At 41.2% G+C, this 24,072-nt stretch overlaps 1 protein-coding gene across 1 annotated transcript in view; it reads left to right on the top strand.

The window, feature by feature from the left end:
- The first annotated feature begins 45 nt into the window (after window positions 1–45).
- The window catches only part of nbas (NBAS subunit of NRZ tethering complex), a 140,302-nt gene continuing 116,275 nt past the window's right edge, over window positions 46–24,072 (top strand). The window contains exons 1-18 of the mRNA XM_018696080.2: window positions 46–273; window positions 697–748; window positions 1,487–1,523; window positions 3,616–3,693; window positions 4,365–4,412; window positions 5,628–5,671; window positions 9,447–9,580; window positions 10,983–11,116; window positions 13,162–13,260; window positions 15,059–15,197; window positions 15,281–15,346; window positions 15,469–15,597; window positions 15,990–16,053; window positions 16,571–16,764; window positions 18,574–18,849; window positions 22,479–22,604; window positions 22,942–23,093; window positions 23,236–23,373. Coding sequence (XP_018551596.1) covers window positions 181–273; window positions 697–748; window positions 1,487–1,523; window positions 3,616–3,693; window positions 4,365–4,412; window positions 5,628–5,671; window positions 9,447–9,580; window positions 10,983–11,116; window positions 13,162–13,260; window positions 15,059–15,197; window positions 15,281–15,346; window positions 15,469–15,597; window positions 15,990–16,053; window positions 16,571–16,764; window positions 18,574–18,849; window positions 22,479–22,604; window positions 22,942–23,093; window positions 23,236–23,373 — 2,003 coding nt within the window. The 5' untranslated portion in view covers window positions 46–180. The remainder of the gene's footprint in view (window positions 274–696; window positions 749–1,486; window positions 1,524–3,615; window positions 3,694–4,364; window positions 4,413–5,627; window positions 5,672–9,446; window positions 9,581–10,982; window positions 11,117–13,161; window positions 13,261–15,058; window positions 15,198–15,280; window positions 15,347–15,468; window positions 15,598–15,989; window positions 16,054–16,570; window positions 16,765–18,573; window positions 18,850–22,478; window positions 22,605–22,941; window positions 23,094–23,235; window positions 23,374–24,072) is intronic.

The raw sequence follows: 24,072 nt of genomic DNA, 5'->3' as shown, positions 1-24,072 counted from the left end.
CACGGCATGTAGGGTCATGTGTGTTGCACATATTTTTATGTTAATATATTATGTTAGTATGCAAATTCAAACCGCCAAACAACGTTTTCTGAGCAGTTAGCAGCAGTTTCCAAACGCGGTTGCCACGGCTCATTTTTGTCCCGTGCTAGGCGCCGTAGACTTTTGACAGCTGGCTCAAACATGGCTGAACAGAGCCTGATTGAAGGCGAAGATGAAAATATATTATACGACTTACTTGTTATTACTGAATGGCCGCCGGAGACGGACACTCAGGTTTGTCGGACTTCCACTTATGACCATTTACAACCCGCCGTGTAGGTCCTGTGTGACAATCTATTTGTAAAAATGGCCACCGAAAGTCAACTATCATCAGTTGTGTGGGGTCAGCCGCGTATAGCCACGTAGCACAAACATAGCAAGTTTAGTTTGCTAGTTAATTAAATTCCCATATTCTCATGTGACACTGTATCACTATACGTACACGTGCACTTGTTTCACCTACAGTTAGGGTGTTTTTATAGGACATCATTATATTTCGCCCGTTAGGTAAGTTACCATTACTACAGGATGAAATAAATCCATGATTCTTTAATGAGAGATCCGGTGTTAATTCATAGTAAGTAACGGACCGACCACAGCTTTGTTTGTTTGAGGAGTTGAATGATGAGCTCACCTGACACTTTCTAACATTTGCAGCTGCGAGGCAACAAGGAACACAACACCTCACTTATTGCAAAAGCTGTGACGGGTAAGTTCTTCTTCTATGCATGAATGCACTTTACTGTATCATCAAAATATATAGCACCATGGCCATGACCTTTTCCAGACAGTTCTTAAATTCAGCAAACAATTTACATACAGTGCACTCTTTCTCTATGCACACTGTTTGCTTCCAGCAGAATAAAGTGTAGGATTTGTACCGAGCAGTGTGGCTGCAAGCAATTCCAGCATTGTGTTTAAGCTTTATTCCACAATTGAAACACAAGATCACAGCAACTATCAGGACTACTTGATGAAAATGTGTGGACAGGAATCTCAGGGGCAGAGTCTTGTGCTGGGAGGATAGACAATATCAACATATCTGTGACAATCTGAAATGAAGAAAGAATGCATATTTAAAGGCACCTGCTCACAGACAGCTCAGTTCAAGATATGAAAACCTGTAATACAAGTAATGCAAGTTGTCTTTGTCAAGATTATGTCAGCAAGCACTATTTTTATACCAGGTTGTATGTATATTCAAGAAATCCCCTAAATCCTACAGTAGGAGGTACCAGATCCACTGGTGAATAGTTGTTGATCCTGGGAGGTGCTATAGTGCTATAGTCTGGGTAAAGAGACTGATTTTCATCCCCCTTCACTTTATATTAACCCCAGTCTCTTAATTAATAATATGACAAGAGATGTTAGTTGCTGATCAACAAAATGAGACATCATTACACATTTACCGTAGTTCTGTGTAGTAACTGTGATGAATTTCTTACAGGGCCATTCCGCCTAATTCTCCACTATTTGTGGTACAGGTAAGTTCATCAACATTGTGCTATATACAGAGGCTGACAGGCAGGGCGGTCTCTCCAAATCACTCATGACATGCAATTATTTACCTAATGTAATGAACTGGCACGCCACAAGAAGCTGTGTTAGTGAGAGATTATTATTAGTATGACCTCTCTGAACAGAATTGTTGACTGAATCATGCAATCAACATATAAGCATAACTATTTTTAAATGTGTGGTTGTCTGTATATTTGGTCCTGGTTTTTGAATATTGTTTTGAACCAAATTGAATTGTTTTCCTATATCAACACTAACACTGAAAAAGTGAGAAAAGTAAAACATTCTTTTACACTACTATGATTTGTTACTATCGAAATAACCACATGTAGCATTTTCATTACAGTTAGAGCCATTTCTGCACACTCTGACCAGTTGATAAAAATAACACATGCTTTTTGGTTGAATCGGAAATATGCAAATTCAGACAGGCAGCATTGTCCTGTACTCCTAATGTAATTCCTGTAAATATTCCTGTCAGCAGATATAGAACAGAAATCAGGACAATATAGGGTTATTCCCAGGAGGTTGTTTAGGAAAGTTTGGTACAGATCCTGATTGTGTCTCTATGATCAGTAAACAGTGAGAGATAAACAGTAGCTCCTTAAAACTATGGCATTTGCTGAGTGAAATAGTGAGCAACTTTAAAACCACTTTGTATATTTGTCTTGAATGAATTATGTGTAGTCATAACGTAATGTTTCAACAACATTACATCATATGAAGACACTGAATAATCAAAGTTTAGTTGAGGCGTTTGTGTAACACAAGTTTATATGTAACTTTTTGCAACAGATATTTCTTCAGACTTTATTTATCAGCATGAATCTGAAAGTACAGACCTTGTTCACCCTGCTCTTACTGCACAGTATCTGATGTAATGTGTTAACAGATGGCTGGATGTGTCTCTAGCATCAAGGCCTGCTTATCCTCTCAGCAGGTGGTTAGCTGGTACCATCAATAACCTTGTTAAATATTTAAGATCTCCTGTAGCCACGCTTGTTTCTCAGCTTTCCTTCTTCCTCTGGTGGATGTGAAGGGATCAGGAGTTTTATTTGACATAACTGAAGACAGAGGCAGAGGCAGACCCCCCACATAATGTGACATTTTCATTTGGTGAAGGGGGAGTAGAGAAGTTTAAGTGAAATATACAGGGCAGGTATTTGTGTCAAACCATGCCTTGGTTTCTGTTGTGCAGCATCACTGGTATCAAAATACTCAAAATTAAAAAGTGAAATTATTTTGAATCTCTAATGGAATGGAAAAACACTGAAACTTTAAAATGCATCTCCAAGAACACTCACGCACACATTGTGTATGTGCCACAGCTAAGTTTACTTGAAACTGATGGGCACATAAAATTGCTAATAATTCACTTTGACTAATCCAGCATTACCATCCAAAATCAAAAAAAAAAAAAAAAGCACTAAAAGTAATTTAGAGGCAGTTATAAGACAAGTTCATCAGTCAGATGTGCCTCACCATATTAGTGTTTTGGAAAATGACAATTTCACAAGTTTTTAAATCTATCATTTTAAATCTTATTTGTTTTTAAAATGATTGTTGTTTAAGTTAAACTTGAATTCAACTTAATTATAATTGAATTAAATTTAGTATTTCATTTAATTCTTAATTTAAATCTACTTTAATTAAACTTGTAATTGAACTTAATTTGATAGAATGTAGTTTATTTTGAATTTAATTTTTGATGAATTGATTAAGTCAAATAAATAAAATTTGTACCAAATAAAATGTTGTTTTTTTAATTTAATGTAATATAATGTAATTCAACTTAGTCACTTTTCACACTCATATGTGTTGATGAATATTTCACATTCACAGTTACAGATTAGTCATCTGTCAACCAGTCACTGTCGACATAGTGTGTAAATTCATTCAGAAACACACACATATCATCCATAGCAACATGTTAAATGTCATGTACGAGAACTGTGTGTAGTAAGACAAGGGTGACTACAGTCTCTGTTTAGCTCTTATCAGCCTTGATAACGTGTTAATTCTCCGATTGCTTTGTTTGTTTGATCTTGTGAATCTCAGCCCCTCCAGCTCATCACTGCCTCTTGGTCTTGTCCGCCTGGCAAACAAGCAGATCAACTGGCAGCTGGTGCTTGCAAGGTGCAACACACTCACTCACACACAAACACAGTCTCTCTTTGTGATCAATACCTCAATGTGGGCTACTTTGTTGCTGACATGCACTAAGCCTTCCCCTCTCCTGGTTTCCTCTCCCTTTGCCTATCCCCTCAACCAATCATTTAATTGTACTCATTACATCAGACAAACCAAGTAGAAAGGGAGCTTTTAATTGGCTATCGATTCAGCCCTGTAATACAGTGTTAAGCGTGGTCAAGTGACGCTGTGGATGTCCATTAGTTTGATGTGCTTAATCCTTCCATTTCGTTTCTGTCTGCCTTTGTATCGTTCTCTCTCATTTCATTCCCTCTGAAACTACCTTTGCTCTGTTTAATGCTCCCAGTTATTATCACTCCTCCTCTCTTTAAGCCATTCAACCTGGGCTTCTATTCTAGTCTTTATCTCTTCCATCTAAACCTCCCCACTACACACACTTATACTCACACACAAAGAAACTTTTCTTTTGTACATTGCCACAGATAACTGTGTGTAATCTTCCTTAATCACCTTTCTTAATCATCATCTTTATTTCAGCCCCCACTTTGATTTATATTGTTCATAATGTCATTTTTTTTTTTTTTGCTTATTTTCTTATTCTCTCATTTGTTTGCTTCTCTTGTTCGTTCCTGACCATTCTCTTGTTTTCTCCACAGTAATGGCAAACTCTTGGCAGTGGTTCAGGACCAGTGTGTGGAGATTAGGTAATTATTGAACTCCATCCCGCTGTTTGAGGCACTCAGTGTGTATGTGTGACTGATAGAGAGCCTTTTTAATTAATGGGGTGATTTATCACATCTCTTAAAAAGAGACACTCAGCTACAATCTAAAAAGTGAAGTTTTTCAACACAGTCAGTCATAGTGAAAATATTTGAGTCAGTTTAGCATACCTTTGGTACTTGAGGCAAAATAAAATGAACGCTAACAATTGGAAAATATTAGTGCTGTGTTTGAGCAATAGAGAAAGAAACCAAAGCATACATGAGTATGTTTGTGCTCATTTTGAGTGGCTGTAATTATTTTCAGACACAAATCCAATTTCCCCCTCACACAGAGAAAATGTACTCACTCAGCAATGTGCTCTGTTGACATAATATAGTGCTATAATGGAGCAAAATTGAAATGAAAATCAATAGCAATGAGCCTGGTATACAAATACAGTAGCTTCAGAAAGTATTCGGAGCACTTTATTTTTTGCACACCTTATAGTGTTTTAAATGGAAAAACTGCAATTTTTGACCATCAGTCTACGCTCAATAAGCCACAACAACAAAGTGAAAACCTTTTTTTTAAATATAGAATTTTTTACAATTAAAAATCAAAAACTGAAATCTGCCTTATGTCTTGCTCTCCAGAGCCTAACAAGTGACCAATTCGATTCTAATGAGGACTGTTTTCCTCTTGACCCTCCATGTAATTGGAAGTCATTTCCATACACATCAGTTATGTAAAAGCTGAGTATGTTTCTGTTGTTCACTTAACTCAGAATAGTGTTTTGGTTGACCTGTTGTAATTGAGAGCAATCAAGTCTCTCCACGCCTCTATCACTACACTTGATATTGTGTGTTTCTCTTGTGTCCTTTGTTCACACTACTGTTGTTTAATCACTGAGTGTTTTATAGCCTTGCTTTATGGCATTAGTTGGTGTGAGTGGGTGTTAAGTCAGCTCAAGGCCTTATCCACCAAGCTCTGTTAAGAGTCTGTCTAAACACTGCCTTCTCTGAAGGCCCTGTCTACTTGATCCATTGAGCTGCTTGAGTTGGCAGGCTATCAGCGGCTGTTATAACCCACCTTATACCAGGTCATATGAGCCGATGTGTTTTTGTTTGTGGTTGCACCCTGGGGTGTGTGTATTCTTGTTGCGCAATGTAATGCCACCGTTTGTTTTTTTCACTTTTTTCTGTGCGTTTGCTCCTCAGGTCTGTGAGAGATGACTTTGGTTCAGTCATCGGGAAGTGCCAGGGTAAGACCCTCACCACTTGTTCCATCAATCACATTCTATAGGTCACAGTTCATCACAGCTCACCTCACTAAACACCCCATTTGCTTTATAAATGTGATGTTACTGTTGTGTAGTACAGTCGGTGCAATGTGTGTGCATGTGCTTAGCCCTTTATGTGGTATGTTTGTCTTTTTAAGTTGATCTAGAAGAGGTGCAGTGTTTATGTCCTCATACTTTTGGTCTTGACAGACAAATCAGGCATGTGTGTGTGAGAACTGTACAGTTGTCAAGTGCAGTGAACTGCCCTCCACTGTCTCACTAGAAATCAGAAAAAATAATAATTTTAGACATTTTCACTAGTGTTCATATTGTCATTGTACAGTGCCACTGAAAAATAATAGAGGATAATTCTAAGTTATTGCTCAGACCTAAATGGAAGAGAAAACAGATCTGGATTTTTCAGTCAGAGGTGGAGTTTTGTCTTTGGTCTCAGACACCATAGAAAGAGAGAGTCAAAGGATCCAGTCCACTTTTGAATGTTAACTGGTAGTTATAATTTACTGTATGTATAATCATGTGTATATGTGTGTGTCTGCACATGAATGATTGTGCTTGCACACATCTGCTTTGAAGAAATATCGACCACGGTGGCTAATTGGAATGTGTGAGAGAGAGAGAGGAAGACTGTGAACAGCAACAAAGATAATCACCCTCATCCCCTACACTGCCACTCATTAAACGCAGTCTCGAACTGGCTGATAAAAATAAATCGCCTTGATTGTTTGATTAGCTTTTAAAATGGCCTGCTGTTTTGGTTTTAATTACGTTGAGAAGTTCTAAACATTTGATACAGAACAAAGTTAAATACATTTAAATGTTTCTTACTGGTGTAGTTTTTTTTTAAACTTAAAGCTGCACTAATCTAAATTTTTATGTTGTTGATGGAACAAACCACTACATGTAATTTAAAGGAGGACATTTGTAGTGGTGAACCTTACTGAGAATTATCACCCGACTCTGTAGTTCCCCTCAGCTCTGCAAAGCATTTAAGTGTTTGCTTTTACAGCTGGCAATTTTACTGTTTTGGTTCACACTCACTGATCCCATCAACCACGTTTTGAGCAGAAGCAGGCAACTGTTCTTCACGATAAAGGTTTGATATACCCACTATGCAGCCCAGCACCAGACAGCCAGTTAGCCACTAGCTGGTGAACATAGTGGAGCATTTAGCATTTCTCAGGAGTTGATGGAGACCAAATAGAGCTAAACGAGAGTGAATATTGGACATAGACATATTGAATTGCCAGAGACGTGACTCTAAATTAGTGCTAATTCTGCTCTGTGTCTGTGAGATGTATTAATGGTAGCTAATATGTTCACCATAGTTGAGTTTACATATAGTTTTATTGCCCCAAGTGGCCAAAAAGAAGATAAATTTAGGTTCACATGTCTGTAACATCTGTACCACTTTTAAGACTCAATGTGTTGAATTAGAAAATTTCTGATTAGCACCTGCTAGTAGTAGCATCAAAAAAGACACTGTAGCAGATGGCAGTGCATGACAATATTCTGCAGTCTCCTCCAAAAATCCAACAAGAGGATGTCATATAATCATTTGAAAGAGGCCTTTATCACAAAAAGAAAAACTTTAATTAACAACAAACCCCCCCCCCATGGTTTTCTTTCCGGTTCTCTGTTTTTATATTATACACACATACACACTGCCCCACATAAAAAACACAAAGCAAATGCTCAGTAAAAAGCCCATAATGAAACTTTCAGCAATGTTTTCTATCTCCACTTCTCTGTATCCTTTTCTTCCGCTCTCATTGTCGTCGTCTTTCCCCCTTTACCGTCTCTCTCTGTCTCTTGTTCTCACTATATTTGTTCTGCTTTGGCTAGCCGTCATTATTGGCCGTTGTTCTAATGGTTTATAGTGTGGATAACAGTAGCCTCTGGGCCCATGTAAACCTCAGCCTCCCTCCTCTTTTTCCTCCCATTTCATCTCTCTTTTTCATTTTACTTTTGCTTCATTTCATTTCACGGAGATTTGTCGCTAATGGATTTTGCTGTGATCCTGCCTTTAATGGCATTTGCTTTTAATGGAGGAGCGTGCATGTGTGTGCTTTACTGTGTCTTCTGCTCTGTGTATGCTCTTGTGTGTGTGTATGTATATATGTGTGTGTTGCACAACCCCCGTGCGCAAACGTGTCCGCTGCATCCACACCTGTGTATCAGTCTCCGTCTCTTTGTCTTTCTCCCGCCTCGCTCCCTGTCTGCTGCTGTTGCAGTGGAGTCGTCTCCCACCCCCGTACATAATTCATAAGTGTTGAGTTCTGGTAAATGCATCAAGCGAGGCTTTAGATAGAAGGCTTCTGTCGGGTCGTCTGGTGTAATTTTCCCCAACTTCCACCCCCACCATTGCCAGGAGGAAAAAAAAAAAAGGACAGTAGCATCCAATTTTCCAGCTCCCCAAAAAAGCCATCTATGTGGAAATGGAGCCCTCTCAGCCGCAGAACAACATACTGTATACAATTCATAATGGGAGGCGAGATAGCAAGGCAGGCAGTGTGAGAGTGAAATAGAGAAAAGATTGGAGCAAAAGAACAACAAGAGAACAGAGGAGACGCTTGGCACCTATGGCTCTTATAATGGCTCCATGTTCTTGTCTGCTCCTCCTCAGCCCAGAGTCTCAAAGGTGTGTTAAATCGCCTACTTCCTGAGGTGCTCTCTGATACTTAGCCCTTAAAATTTGGGGAGCTATTATTTCTCTCAGCGGGTGCTGGATTCATTGTTTCTTGCTCTCTCTTGTTCTTCTCTCTCTCTCTCTCTCTCTCTCTCTTTGTCTGTCTCGCCTCCCACTTCTTCCCTTTGTTCTTCATTTAAAATTCTAGTCATACAATATCTGACGCCTCCATTCGTTTGCAGTATTGCCCACCAGGGGTTGCAGCAGCATTCCTCGGCCAGGAAATTCAATACAATAAATGCCAATAGCACTGTTATGTGATATCAACAAAAACATAACTTCCTTTTCACAACTTTATTGCTTAGCAGATACGGCGCCCGTGGTGGCATATTATGTTTCACACTGTTCTTCCAAATGCAAAACACTAAGCCTGTGCGAAAGGTTGTATCTAGTCTTACCTACACTTAAATATTCTACTCAGCTTACATACAGAGATTGTGCCCTATTACCCCCATACTATTTAATGTGTCATAAGATAATCAGGTATTCAAAACAGACTCTGGATCACAGACCCGCCACGCTGCCCCAGCTCCTCTATCAGGGGGAAGTATGACAGCGAAGCCTTGAGAAAGTGCCAGCAGGCAGGGACGTGCTTTATCACAGCGATATGGTTATACTCACAGCACTGCTGAGCCAGCAGATTGGTAAAACAGTAGCCTATACTTCAATAAAAGCAGGATTTATGATCTCTGTTCCCCCCTCCCACCACCACCCTCACTCTCCCCCATCGTGAGCGTGCATGTGACAGCGTGCGCACGTCTTTGAGAGACAATTATTGAGATGTATTACTCTAGCCATCCTTCATAGATGAATTGGATAGGTCCTTAGACACACTGTGTTGATGTATGGCATTAGGTTTATCCTTCGTCTCCCATCTGTATTCATCATAGGCGCACCACAGAACACCAGGGGATCATTCGTAGAGTTTTCTCATCTGACTTAATAGGATATCCTTGGCTCCATGAATCTCCTTCTCCTGTCTTTTTATTTGTGTGAGCTTTTAAGTCTTCTTCTTTTTTTAATGTATTTATTTCTTCTTGTCTGTTACAGTGCCAAAGGACCCGAACCCCCAGTGGCGAAGGGTGGCGTGGAGCCATGACTGCACCCTGCTGGCCTACGCTGACAGCACCGGCACCGTGCGCCTCTTCGACCTCATGGGCAGCGAACTGTTCGTCATCCCCCCGGTAAACCGTGCCAGCCCCGGCCTCTTTGACGTCATCAGACAACCTCTGTCCCCTCCGAGCTATCTCTGTGTTTGATTTTTTTTCATGTGCATGCATTGATACTAATTATAAGTGATTAAGCATAGCATATGGAAACTCAGCATTCATTTGGCTACCTTTCAGAGTTATCTTCTTTTCACAGCGAATCTGTTCAATTACAGTGTGTTGCATTCAGTTTCATTCATTATAACCCTTCCTTGATTTGTCATTGACAAGTGCTGCAAAGGCAGATTTGATTGTTTTGTTTAGGTGAATTAAATCATTGGACAGAGAGTAAAAGACTTGCTACTGTACTACAGCAGATGACTGTGTTTGTAACTTTTCAGTGGCACAGTTATGAGGCTTCAGACATCCATAATCTTGCCTCCCGAGACGAGTTGGGCCATGCTCTGCTGTCTCAGTGCAGCAAAGATTTACTGGGCACTTTAAGCCGCCTGTCACCTTTGAAGAGAACGTCTCCTTGTCAGACACCCTCTGTGCTTTCTTTGTCTGTCACGCCTGCTTTCTAATTAATTGTCTGTTGCTCTTTCTTCTCCCTTCTTTGCTCACAGTGTCCCATTCCTCTTTTCTCCATCTTCATCACCTCCTCTCTTTAATTTTTCACATGCCTGCTGCTCCCCCAGTCTTCCCTAGATCCTTCTGTCTTTCTTCCTTTCTTTCTTTCTCTCTCTCCCCTCTCATGTCTCTCATCCCTGCATCTCTCAGTAGCTCTCCTCCCCGCTCTGCCATTTCAAGTCCATCTGTCGCCCCCTTCCCTCACTTTAATGCCCCACGTGTGCCACATAATATCATTTCTCCATTTCTACCCATCATTTCCCCCACTGCTCTGTCCGTCCTGTCAGAGACTATGAGCGCAGACACTCGTCCTTCTCCCCAGTCGCACTCCAAGTCTGTGATCCTCATTCTTTTAATGCAGCTCTACTTTGTTATGCATCTACAGTGTGTCCCCCTCAACCCCCCCACCCACACTCTGCTGTACTGTTTCTCTTGTTTGTCACTGTTAAGTGCACACTGCTGCTATTTCTGGAGATGATAAAAAAAAGTAAATTTGACAGAACGTGTGCATGGATGGTAGAAATTAAAATCTTCCCTCTCCCATCTCTCACTTTTTGTCTTTCTTTCACCTTCTCTTATGTGCTGTCCCATCATTTCTTTTCTTTTTCTATTTGATGTTCTTTAACAAACACCACTACTATGATGTATCTCTGTTGTTTGCCCTTGTAAAAACTTGGTGGGGGCACAAACTGACAGATAATTATACATACATCTCTCTCTGTAGGTCTTTTGATTTCCAGTAGCATTTACATCAGTCACTTTCACACTGCCGCTGACTTTTCTTTCTCATCTCTTTCCCTCGATCCAGCTGGTGAGTTTTCCAGGGGATTTCAGTTGTGCAGTGGCGGGCCTGATCTTCTTGGAGTATACGGCCAGCGCCCAGTGGTCGGCCGAGTTGCTCGTCATCACATACGGTGGAGGACTCAAGAGCTATCTTGTCAGGTGAGAAACAAACTACTTCACTAATACACCTAGAAAGAACAGGCGCCTCAAGGTACCTTCTTCCAGTGGCCTTCTCATACAGTATTGTGTCAACACAATGAATGCAGTGGCAAGAAAAAATAAGTAAACCTTTTGGAATAACCTGGATTTCTGCATTAATGAGTCATGAAGTGTGATCTAATCTTTGTGCGTTCATTGAACACAGCCATTAAACATTCACATTGTTGGTGGAAAAGTAAGGGAACCCATTTGGACCATTGTTCCTCATAGAACTGCTTCAGCTCAGACATATTCTTAGGATGTCTGGTATGAATGGCTCCCTGAGCTCATTCCACAGTATCCCTGTCGGGTTAAGTGCTGGAGTGACGGGGCCACTCCAAAAGGTGGATTTTGATTTGACTTCCAACTAATTTCAACTGCATTCAGCTCTTACTCTTCAAAAGACACTTGAAATGCTTTCAGTGTCCAGCTCAAATTGCCACTCCCATTCAACATCTCAAATGTAAACAAATATATTTTTAAGGACATTTTAATCTGTTTTATCTGCACTTGTACTTTTCAGCATAACTGAGCATTAAATTTTATTTAGAAAGGACCTGCTTGGACTATTTTAGTTTCAGTTGATACTTCTCTCAGCAACTCAACTGTTTCAGCATTTCAACATTTAAACTCCACTGTTTCACCAGAGAGCACATATACGGTTTCTGTAAAAAGATATAGTTTTTGCAAGTTTTTTATTGCTGTCCTATACTTTGTGACCTAGAACCATTCTGAGCTGCTCTATTATCCTCTGATTTAGATGCATGTACTGTATATTCTAACCTTTATAGGACAGTGCACCCTATTTGTGGAATTTGATGCTGCATATATACAACATTCAGGGGAGTGACACCTCTCTTTGAATACCAATTCCCTCGCTTGCCAATCCTCATTCAAACACACATTAAGAATATTTGATTAATGACATCTGATTTTTGTGCTAGAGTCTGTGCTCGTGCTTTCCCCATGGGTGATCACACCTTAGCTTTTTAATTCAGCATCTTTTAATACGGCATTATTTCAGAGATTTCCCATTTCATTCTGTATGATTGCTGTAGTCACACTGAGCCTTGGTGCGCTGACACTCCAAGACACAGGATGAGATTGTGCATGTGTGTTGAATCTCGATCAGATGACATCCTGCACTCCACGACTTCCCTTCCAATTCTGCGAGCATAGTGATTTTTGCTGAGAAGAAAATGCTGATTTATTTTTCTATTACAGGCAGATAAATGGTGTTAGCTGCCTTTGAAACCATCATGGTGCGTGTGTGTGTCTATGTGTCTATGTGTGTGTGTGAGAGAGAGAAGGTAATTAAGATGTGGGAGACATTTGCACCAGATTTACTCTGAGAGTGCTGGCTTGTTTTTAAAGGTTCATTTTCAGTATGGAGCTTATACTCACTCTTCCTTTTCATATGACTGCATTCCAATATTGTCGCTCAAACACTTTGAATTACAATTTCAGAATTATAGCTGAGCCTTGACAGTAAGTCATCTCTCTCACTCTTGCTCTGTGCCAGCACTTCTGCATATATAGTATATATATGTGTGTGTTCATGCACATGCAGCTGCTTTACTGTAACACCTAAATGTCTGGAGGAGGCTGAACTGTGGGAACCTTGGAAATCTCTCAGCTATTTCCTTTGAGCTCTCTTTCTTCCCCCCCTTTTCCCTTATCTCAATTTTCCCCTTCTCTCTATGCAGTTTGCATTGCTAAGGGAACATTTCCCCAGCGAGATATCCTACAAATTACACAACAAATTACACGACATCTCCTGTAGTGCCAATCTAATTTAGATTGCCCACTTAAATTAGATTATATATTTTGCCATGTCTCGTTCTTAATTGCAGCTGGAATCGAAATTGTTCTGTCATCATTCCCCAAAACAGCTTTGTTGCACCATTAACATTTTCAATTCAAGTGTTTGCGTTTTGATTGTTTTCATGCCAGAGTTCAATTATAGGTGACTATTCATGTGACTTTTCCTTTCCCCTCTCCCTCAGCGTGGGAACCAATCAGAACTTTCAGGAGAACCACAGCTTCAGTTTCTCTGCCCACTACTCCCATGGCATCACCTCAGCTATCTACCACCCTGGCCACCGGTGAGTAACTTGTTCCAACACCCCATCAGCCTGGAGAGCTTGTAGAATACAGTTGAAATAATGAATATTTTGGAGCATTCGGCTTTTAATCTATCAATGTCAGTATAATTACCTCTAGTAGCATTCAGTTGACTCCCTCAGACATTTTATTTTCTCTTGTAATCACCACAGTCCCAAGCCCACTTCTATTAGAACAGTGTTTCATCAAGAGAGTTTTTCATACATTTATATTCAGACATCTACAGACACCCTTATACATCCTTTGAATCAATTTATATCCTTTGCAGATGATGCTGCACGATGCCATGCACAGCTTAAATATCTGAATTTGAAAGCTGCCAAGTTATTTCAAAAGCTTTCATCATTTGACATCTAGGGGCAATATGAGTAGGCTCCAACATGTCGTCAATATGCTCGTAAATATGTATTACATTGATTACCGTGTAAAAACTAAGTTTGAGTTTACTGCATCGCAGTTCACTTTAACTAAAGCTTCATTTTAACATAAAAAATGTTGCTTTGCAGACAGGTTATGCTGATGAAATACTATATATAGTATATATTATAAAAAATCAGAAAAAATGGTTCTTATACGGACATTCCTGCACAGGCTTAAGATGTTACACTAAGGAACGGGGTCAAGGGGCTTACTCAGGAATAAATGAAGTAATCACTTTAATGCAATACCTGCAGGAATCGACCATTGCAGCACTGAATGTCCTTGGCCCTCTTTGCCACGTAGCAGTCAAAGGTTTCGGTTAATTATGTCTGGCTCACACTCCCCGTAACCTCACTGTTTTCACCCCCCACCACCCCCTCCCCACCAGCCCCCCCAATCTCTCCACAAACCAGATTTAGTTTGGCCTGTGAAGCTTGGTTTGGCAGCTTAATGGATTTTGGCAGCTACTGTCAAGTGTTTGCCAACTGATAGATGAGATGAAACTTTAATGATCCCTGTGTGAAAACTGGGTCAGCAACAGAGAGAATAGGCTAGAGATAAGAAAAAAATCAAGGTGAGAAACTGGTTATGAGAAAAATAATTTCAACAGCTGAATCTACATGCAAAAATACAGTATATTAATGAGGATATAACATGTTTCAAATCATGTGGTGCACAGATGGGATTACAAATGCTCAGAAATGTTTCCAGGTGTTTCCAGGCTTTCATTAGCAGAATTACAGGCAGAGGTAATGTATCGCATGTATGTGCAGAATATGCACATACATGAATGTACTTTGGGGATGCTAGAAGTAGTCCAGCATCTGTTTTAATAAAGCCTTAGATCACGTTATATCAGAAAAAGTAGCCTATATTAGATGTGAGCCTCTATGTTACAGAAAAAACAGCTTTCTATCAGTTTACAAACTCAGTCTCAGCTCTTAGCTCTGACTAAATGTCTCATTTCTCTGCACCAGGGGGCAGTGTTGAGCCAGACAGCACTGCTTCATCCAACAGCCACCCCCCAAGTTCCCGGCCCCTGTCGCATCTGCTCTGTTTCACTGCACAGACAGACCTACAGATCACTGTGGTCATTGTGGTGTTGTTTGTGTCTTAAGTGTGCCTGGCAGCTGATTCCAGCCAGACTTTTACCTCTGATAAATAACTTTTTAATCCAGTACTTTGCTAAACGGCACTTCAACCATGTGAACACACGCTGATACCTTGGCTTAAAACCAAGCTGAAGGATGACCTCGCAGTGGCCATTTTAATTCGCTCCTCTTGTTATGCAGAGATAATTGATCTGTTGGGGCATAGTCATGGAGGTTACTCTGTGTGTCTGTGCGCTTGCTTTCCCAGATTGCTGCTGGTTGGAGGCTGTGAGTCGGGGGATGACAGCACGTCCAAGGCCTCTTGCTGTGGCATCACAGCCTGGAGGGCCCTCTCTGGCTCACCGCACTACAAGCAGGTCACCAGCTACGAGGACGACGTCAACCCGGTGAGGAGACCGCACACTCACGCACACGTTCATGCGCGCACACTCAAGCAGCATCTAACGTACACGTTCTTGTCATCTGTCAGAATCAGAAGAGAGGCTTCTTCAAGATCCCCAGCTTCAGATTCTTCTCAAGACAAGGAGATGAAAAGGTATCGCGGCGGCCCTCTTCTTTCTGTTTGCCTCGTTGCCAATTAAAAACGTAATTGGAAAGGACTAGGGAGTATTTTCTTAATCCAAAAATCGTGTATGTGCCTGCATTTTCGTTGTCCAGGATGGAGTATTCCGCATGAGCCTGAGCCCTGACGGCACCCTCCTTGCTGTCATCCACTTCTCTGGTCGTCTGTCTCTCTGGGACGTCCCCTCGCTCAAACAGAGGGCCACGTGGAGCCAGGACCAACAGGTACGCCTCTCAGCTGCTGGTGTTTATGTGTGCTGTGCGTATGCATGCCTGCAGTGATTTTACTAAAGCAGAATAAACCTGTGTCCCGCTAATATTTTGTACATTAGGTGCTTGACTGACTGTATTAATGTAATCTCTCTCTGACCTAAGTATGAGCGTGTGCGGAAAGAGTAAGTGAGGTGGCAAGAATGTTTTGCCGATTTACGCGGCATGTGTGTATGTTCTGCTTCATCGCTGGTCTGAGCTTGCAGAGCTTCTGTGTGTGTGTGTGCTTTAAGTGTAAACAGGGTTAGCAGATTAACTCCCCCTTCCTGCCCACCCCTTCTCCCTCTCTTCTTCTCCTCTCCTGCCCTTCTCCTTTGGTTCCTGCATCTTTCGGTCCCTCCCTTCAGCCAGGATTTGAGGAGATCAACCCAGAGTGGAAGACATCGCTGGAGAGAAGGAAGAAAATAAAAGGTAGTTTGGCCCGAGGGGTTAGTGAGAGCCGACTTTGTTGCTGACACAGCAATGCACGCTGAATACAATTTAATGATCTTTGACATGTCTTATTCACTGAATTATACAGTTATTTAGACATACAACCATATGCCAAGGTTAGCAAACAGATTTCTTCTTCAGTGTACATGCCTGTGAGTGTGTGTATTTCTGTACTTGTGTGTGCAGCTGTACAGTCTTATTTTGACAGTTTTGGGCCAGTAGTGATGACAGCTGTGACAGCTTATGTAAGCAATAATCTGTGTATAAGTCTTATCTCATGCATGACAAGTGATAAATACAGTACGTCCACAGGTGATGATGTGTCTTAGAGGATGAAACCATTTCAAAAAAGTTAATGGGGTCAAATATGATCCAAAAATTCAGGGCTAATAAGTCCACAAAGCTTGCTCAAGGAAAGTTTTAATACATTTTTATATCTACTTTGGTCTAATCACATCTGTATAACTGCCCTTATGTCACTCTGTACCTGTCCCAGATAAGGAGCAGTACTACCCGCTGGTGGATGTGAGCTGGTGGAGTGACAACGTCTTGATTCTGGCTCGCTGCTCCGGCTCCGTCACCGTCTCGTCGGTCCGGACGCTCCGCAACCTCCTGGGCAAATCCTGCGAATGGTTCGAGCCCTCGCCTCGAGTCACCGCGGCACATGACGGGGGCTTTCTCAGTCTTGAGGTGAATGGTCAAGATGGTGGTATGCGTCTTTTGGACAGGAGATAGTTTGCAGGGATGCATGTGAGGCTTGTGTAAGCATCTTTTTAGTGTTAGTCATTCATTATAAATCCTCAGGGCTTTAAAACGAGTAGGGGACAAGTGTTTTTCATCCTTTTGCCCATTTTCTGAACTGCTTACTCAGTTCAGGGTCGTACAGAATTATGCCTCTCCCAGCATGCACTGGGCGAGAAAAAGGGACCAGATTGTAGGGGACACAAGTCTTTTATGAAGATGTGAGGTCTTTTGCTTGAATAGTTTAAGGCTGACATGAAAAAGTGCATCTGAGGACACTCTCTCTGATGGAAAGTGAGTGTGTAGTACAGGAAAATCAATCACAGCACAAATGCGTGCATTGATTTGTGATAGATCTTTTGTACTGTGAGCTGATGTGATTCCACAAAAGACAGCTTTTTCTGACAAATGAATTTTAACCTGAAGTCCTATGTGTTTATATTCATGCAGGCATTTTCAGTCAGTGAGCGACACCGAGTAAAAGCATGCGTGTGTGTATAATAACGGTGAAGAAGCGTGATAATGAAATATGAATCCATCCTTCTTTATCCACCCAAAAAGACCCTGATATCACATCACCCTTCTCTTTTATTTCAGCCCTTTGCTTTTCTTTGTTTGTTTGTTTATTTTTTTTTTTAATCTGAAAGCATTGAGAGAAAAAGAGACAGATTTCTTTACCAGCCAGCTGCCAACTTCTGGAGAAAGGTTTCATCAGCCTGCTTCAGCATGGAGTGTGTATGTGTGTGGTTGGGGGGTGGGGGGTGTGCATCTGTATCTACATAGGCAAGTCTGTGTGTGTTTTCAAGAATTATCTTCAAGATGGGGCTTGAGCTGTGTGTGTGTGCCTCTGTAGATGTGGAATAATGTGAGCTTGTGTACTTATGATGATTAGTACATGTGCATCTTCTTGTGTGTGATGAGTGAGGCAGGGGTTTAGTGTATTAGTGCAGCACCATGGAAGCTGCCTCAGCTCCTCATTGATTAAGGTGCTTAATGTTTTACAGGTGCTAAATGTTTCATAGCCCCCGGCAGGGAGCAGATTTCTGCTGAGGGGTGGGAGCACTTTATTTTTCTCTAGTGGGCTAAAACCCAGACGGGCATCACTACGAAATATGAGGACTTTCTGCAGCGTGCAGATGAAAAATGGGTGAATCATTTTTTACCCCCAACTGAGGCGATCATAAAAACTAGAAAACAGGACAATACAAGTTGAAGAAAGTACCATAGCAGCTTGGATTTAGACTTTCTATCGAGCAGTTTGACCTTGCTGTTGTTTTGTGTTCAGGCAGCCGGCTGGTCTGGCACAAGGGCGTGAAATTAAATGTGTTTACCAGCGTAAGCACAGCTAGATGTACTGCATTGCATTACATGCTTAATTTTTCATTATTCACTTCCTGCTGGAAAATAAGTGTCCATATTCAGCATCAGAAAGTTGTCCTGGGCAAAGGCTGTAAATCTGACAGTCTCAGTCATCAGTTATCAGTTATGGGTGCACTTCTGTTTTGCAGCCCTCACTTTATGATTTGGGCCAACAAGACAGATGTATCTTTATGTAATAAGACAACTGTGGCTTTATGATCTCTTCGAAGCCATATGTTTGCAGTATACTTGAAATTTATGTTTAAAGCTTGTATATTTTGTCTTACTCAGGTCTCTCATGCACCTTCATCTCGGTTCTTTAATTCTTCTGCAACCTTTTCTTAATTTTTTTTCTGCACCCCTGTCCTATTCGTGATGCCAGATTTTTGTCATCCGCAGTGCGAGGTGAGACTTGCCCAGAAGCGTGTGCGCCAGGAGAGCAACCTGAGTGGCGGGGCCGGCGAGGACGAGGAGGGCGACGATGGAGGAGACTCTGACTCAGATGAGGAGTCCTCGGCCAAAGCCCGCTACTTTGGCTACATCAAGCAGGGTCTGTATTACGTGACGGAGATGGAGCGCTTCGCTCCGCCACGCAAACGCCCCCGCACTGTGATCAAGAACTACCGTCTGGTCAGCCTGAGGTCAACAACACCAGAGGAACTATACCAGAGGAAGGTAGGAGGCTGACACAGCTTGTAAATGACTTGAATGTTAGTGTTCACTTGCACACGCTGATGATTAGCATAACTCTTGAAGCATTGAACATGAGCATCTTGTTTATAAGGGCAATGGCTTTGACAAAACATCACCATGTTAGCATTGTCAATGAGCAGCCAGAGCTCAGTAACTCAAGTCATTCATATTTCATAACAATCATATAACTGGTATGAACTGTGTGGACAACCTAAAGTGACAAGTTAGGTTGCAGTGTGTTAAACCCAGTAGGAGTCCTCAGAATGAGGTAGCATATCGGCAACTGGGGAGAAAATAAAGAGTCACTTTTTTTGTTACTGTTTACTTATTCATTGCGGCACACTCAACAAAATGCTTATGTGCTTAGGCGACAAAAGCTTTCGTCAGTGTTCATGCTGGAATGCCTTCAAGTTTGCATTTGAATGTTCTTTCAGCTCAGCAATATAAACAACAATTCCAGTGCTGACGTGCAGTTCTCTTTCTCACACAGTACTATCATTTCTTTTTTTTCTTCGGCAAAGAAACTGATATTACCTATGTGATACTTTGTGTTTAATTATACAGGGACTGTAGTGAGGCGCCCATCATACTCAAACCAAGACATGAGTGCTTCTCACTGTTACACCAGTAATCATGTTTTAAGAGCAGCTGTCAATTGTCTTCAATGCTGGATATCACATTTACCATAAAACTATTAATTTTTTTTTTGCCACTTCATTTAGCAGCAACTGAAGGACGTCATATGAATCCGTTTGGTCATTGACTGAATTATAACAGGCTGATCTGCAAAATTGGTTTCTGACTAAATAAATCCTGTGCCAGCTCAGTGAAGTACTATTGTTTTGTTGGATCCGCTCCAGAGTGCAGTTGAGGAGAAATGAAAACCAAGCAAGATGTTCAGTCTGCTTTAAGGCTGTTTCTCAGTCCCAGGGGTTTTTCTGAAATGCTAATTGCTGCATTAGAAATATGGCTGTTGTTGCTAGTCGCTACAAATTGCAGCAAAGACAACAACATGCTCTATCATAAAGCACTGCGAGAGTGGTATCGGCTCTCGACGGTCCCAAGTTTGAGCATGGTTCATCAGTCATTTTTATGACCCATCATCTGCTGCCTTCTTCATCATTGTCATCATCATTAGATGCCATTAGTCATCACCATCAATCCTAACAGTGGAGAGTTACAAAGTAATATATCATTATTATCTCTTTGTAACACTTGGTACCCGCGGCACTTCACCAGCTGCTGCTGCTGCTCTCCTGTTGGAATTGTTTTTTGTCTTTTTTTCTGTTCCCACATACAACATGTAGGCGTGTGAGTGAACGGGAGGAGGGGTATCTGTATTGTCTGCACATATGTTCATTAGTGTGCGTGAATTGTGCGCGTCAGTGCCTGCATATTGCTGGTGTTAGTATCAATCTGTACAGCTTGATTTTTCTACACTACACACATCCACACTCGCTCACAAGCACACAGAAATCTGACTGACTGACCTGATCTCTCCTCAAAGATTCACCACAGCCAGGGTTGTAGTCCAGCTGACTGTGAATAGACCAGAACAAGTGATTCTGGGTTATTTCCACAAGTCAGCCTCTTCATGTGTTTAGGAGTTTGAAGATGTGTTCGATGGCGTAACCCTGCCTGTATACGAGTAGCACACTGGCAGGGCTGCTAACAGTTTTATTAGCTGAATCCAGAGAGAGAAGGAAGCAGTTTTTGATGTCCTCCTACGAGAGGTTTAACTGTGTGGGGTTCTTATTGCCCTCGAGGAACCAGAGTCTGGCTAATGTGTTGCTTTGTACTCCTACACACCGAAAGAGATGGATACTCGGTATGTGTGTCAGTCTGTGTGTTTGCACATGTACTTTAATGCACATTGTGTGAGCCTGCATAAACTATGCTGCCATGATGTTGCTGGATCAGTTCATTCTGTGAGACACAGATATGACACAACGCATCTTTTAGCATCATTATGTGCTGACATGCTGCCAGACTAATTAATAAATACTAATGGCAATAACAACAATAACTGCTACTACCAAAGAAAAACATATGGTGTGGTAACAAGACTTCAGTCTATAGCCATGCTATTGGCACTGTGAAGTTCTGTTGAAGTGCACGTTAACATCAGCGTGCTAACATGCTCACAATAACAATGCGAACATTCTGATGTTAAGCCTGTTGTCCTCCACACATCCATGTGTTATTCAAGCGTAATGTTTATCATGTTCTTCATCTTTTTGTTGTTGTTGTTGTTGTTGTGTTAACATGCTAACATTTTCTGCTTAGCACTAAACACATTTGTATGCACATTATCATCACTTTTGTAATCCCCTGACTTTTTGTCTATCTGGTCAAAACTTTTAAAAGTCTCCATTACTTAGTTTTATGACCATATACTTGCCAAATTAATGACAGTATTATCAGCCTCATCACAATCAGGATCAGAATCAGACTTTATTTATGCACATTTTGTGAATTTGTCTTGGTATATCGGTGCTGAAGGACAATTATAATAAAAAGAAAAGAGCAAAAAGCAAAAACTATATTTACAGGAACATAAGTAAAGGAGCATAAATATACATAATTAAATTAAAGTGTAAAGTGTAGAGTGCAAATGATTGAAGGTGGCAGTGATTGTCCAGGGAGATGTGCGTTAATGTAACGCATAGATATACTCATTATGCTAGGTAGCAAATTTCAGCACCTTAACATCCTAAACTAAGATGGTGAACGAGGTAGACATGCTTGCTAAAATTCAGCATGCTAGCAGGTTTATGTTAGCATTTAGTTTAAAGCACTGCTGTGCTAAGAATAGCTCCTGTAGACTTTTAGTGTCATTATTTTAATGAGGTACTGTGGATGCTACCTCCTTTGGGTTCTCTCCCTCTGTCCATTCCATTAAATTATCCCCGAATATTTTATTCCCCTTCAACCATTCTCCTTATCCCTCTGTAGCAGATGCAGTTCAAACTGTGTAACATTGCCACACAGATTGAAATCTGCATGCTTAAGCTGTGCCTTTTCAGTCTTTGAGTATTCAGTGCACATACTCAGGATTTTGAAAATGCTATAGCTTGTACACAGGTTTATTGAAAACCATAACTGCTTCTTCTTCTTTTTGCAAAGAGATTTGCTTTAAATATCATGTGTTTTGAATTCATTAATTCATTAAGTATATTTTATTGGTTTAATTCTGTCAGTCAGTGAATCAGTAAAATACTCACTGACTCATCCAAGTGCCTTTAATCATTGTATACAGATAGAGGATGCTACCTCATCATATTTATCTCGTTTATTTATCTTGTTTTCTATTGCTGCTAGTCTCTGAGAGTTACCAAACATAATTTTGTTGTATGCTATTGTCACGTCTTCTGTCTTATAATTGGTTATTGAATTATGTAAAAAGTACCTAGCAGAATATTAAAGTAATTAATTGTTTTGCAGTTATGTTTTTTGTACTTTAATTTTAGATCAGAAAACTAACAGTGCTACTTAATTAGAGTTTCTGTCTGGACAAGCTACCCATCACACAGATTGCTTTATTCATTTTACACACTTGTCTGCATCACCTTCAAAAGTGTTTATTATGTGCATTTTTGTTTGTTTCACAGATTGACAATGAGGAATACGGTGAGGCCCTGTCTCTGGCCCAAGCCTATAATCTGGACTCTGATCTGGTCTACCAGAGACAGTGGAGGAAGAGTACCGTCAGCATCGCCTCAATACAGGATTATCTGGTAAGAGATGGAAGAAATAAGAGCGATGGATGTGGAGAAATAAGGAAAGGAGGGTGAGGGACGGTTAACGAGAGAGAGAAATGAAGAATTGTATCAGAGTTTTGGCGTTTATCACAGTATATTAGATATCTGGTAAGAAATACTAGTTAATGTGTGTGGGTGAGTGGGAGAAGCACATGCTTAAGTGCAGCACAGCCCCCTTACTCTATTTCACGCATCGTTTTTACCAATTTGTAGCAAATTTTCACACCCTCCCCTCCTAATTCTGTATCTCATTTTATCCTGTCATTTCTTCTGAACTCATTCCTTCTTCTGCCATTCCCTACATCCCACCCAGAGCAAGATCCGCAAGCGGTCATGGGTACTGCATGAGTGCGTGGAGCGCGTCCCGGAGAATGTGGATGCAGCTAAGGAGCTGCTGCAGTACGGCCTGAAAGGAACCGACCTTGAGGCCCTCATAGCCATAGGAAACAGAGAGGATGAGGGCAGGTAGGACATGCACAAACAGTCTATAAATGACTGTAAATTATGGATTTTTATCAGCTTCTTCTCGAGGCTCGTTCTGCCTGCCTCATTTTGTTTATCCACATTTGATTTTTAACTATGTATGATTTCATTTCCCTCTTCGCAGGTTTATCATGCCAGGCGATGTCGACCTCGATGACCTCCCTTACGAAGACATCCTGTCAGACGACGAGGAGCTGGAGATGAAGAAGGACAGGGAGAACAAGAAGAGACGAGAGCTGCTAGCCAAGGTTGACTTTAGCAGGTACGCAGCCAGTCAGACAGTCCGTTAGTCAGCTCGGTAATTCAGTCAGGCAACAGATGAAGACAGGAAGTCACATTAGGCAGAAATGCTGCCAATGTTCTAAATGTACGGAGGAAAGAGGATTTATCTGAACAAAACCACCAGGACTGGCTACTGGTTACAGACACCATCCTTTAGCTGGAGGACCCAGGGTTTGTTGGCAAGCATTTGCCTCATTGGTGCTAGTTACCAAAGCATGTATTTTAAATATAATCCTTTTGCAGTATCATACTCCTTTACACTAAACTGTTGGGAGCTGTTTGTTTAATTTTTCGCTAAACTTTTAAGACTAAAACACCACGCAGCAACGCCAGCTTCTAAGTCTCAGCAGCAGTTGTTGGGTGGGCGGGAAAAACCTGACGCTGACCCGTGTGAGTTGCCTTGTCTGCAGGTTTTTGCCTACTGTTCAGAAAGTTTAAATGAATTCACTGTTATTCCCAGTATAAACTGGGCATAGTGACTGCACTGAAGTAAAGAAAAGGACAGACTGCAGTGAAGGTATTTAAGGTGTAGGGGAGAAAACCAGGAGGAAATGGGAGCGAAGGCTGCCAAATTTAACTGTGATTGTTTGATTAGGGCGCACACCGGCGAGGGGGATCATAAAGGCAGAGACATTAATGAGGATGAGGGGGAGAGAGGGGGAGAAAGTGTTGGTGGAGA

Source organism: Lates calcarifer, linkage group LG7_1 (genome assembly GCF_001640805.2).
Source record: "Lates calcarifer isolate ASB-BC8 linkage group LG7_1, TLL_Latcal_v3, whole genome shotgun sequence".
NCBI classification, from domain to species: domain Eukaryota; kingdom Metazoa; phylum Chordata; class Actinopteri; family Centropomidae; genus Lates; species Lates calcarifer.
The sequence above is the reverse complement of the archived record's forward strand: the minus strand, read 5'-3'. Positions and strand labels throughout refer to the sequence as shown.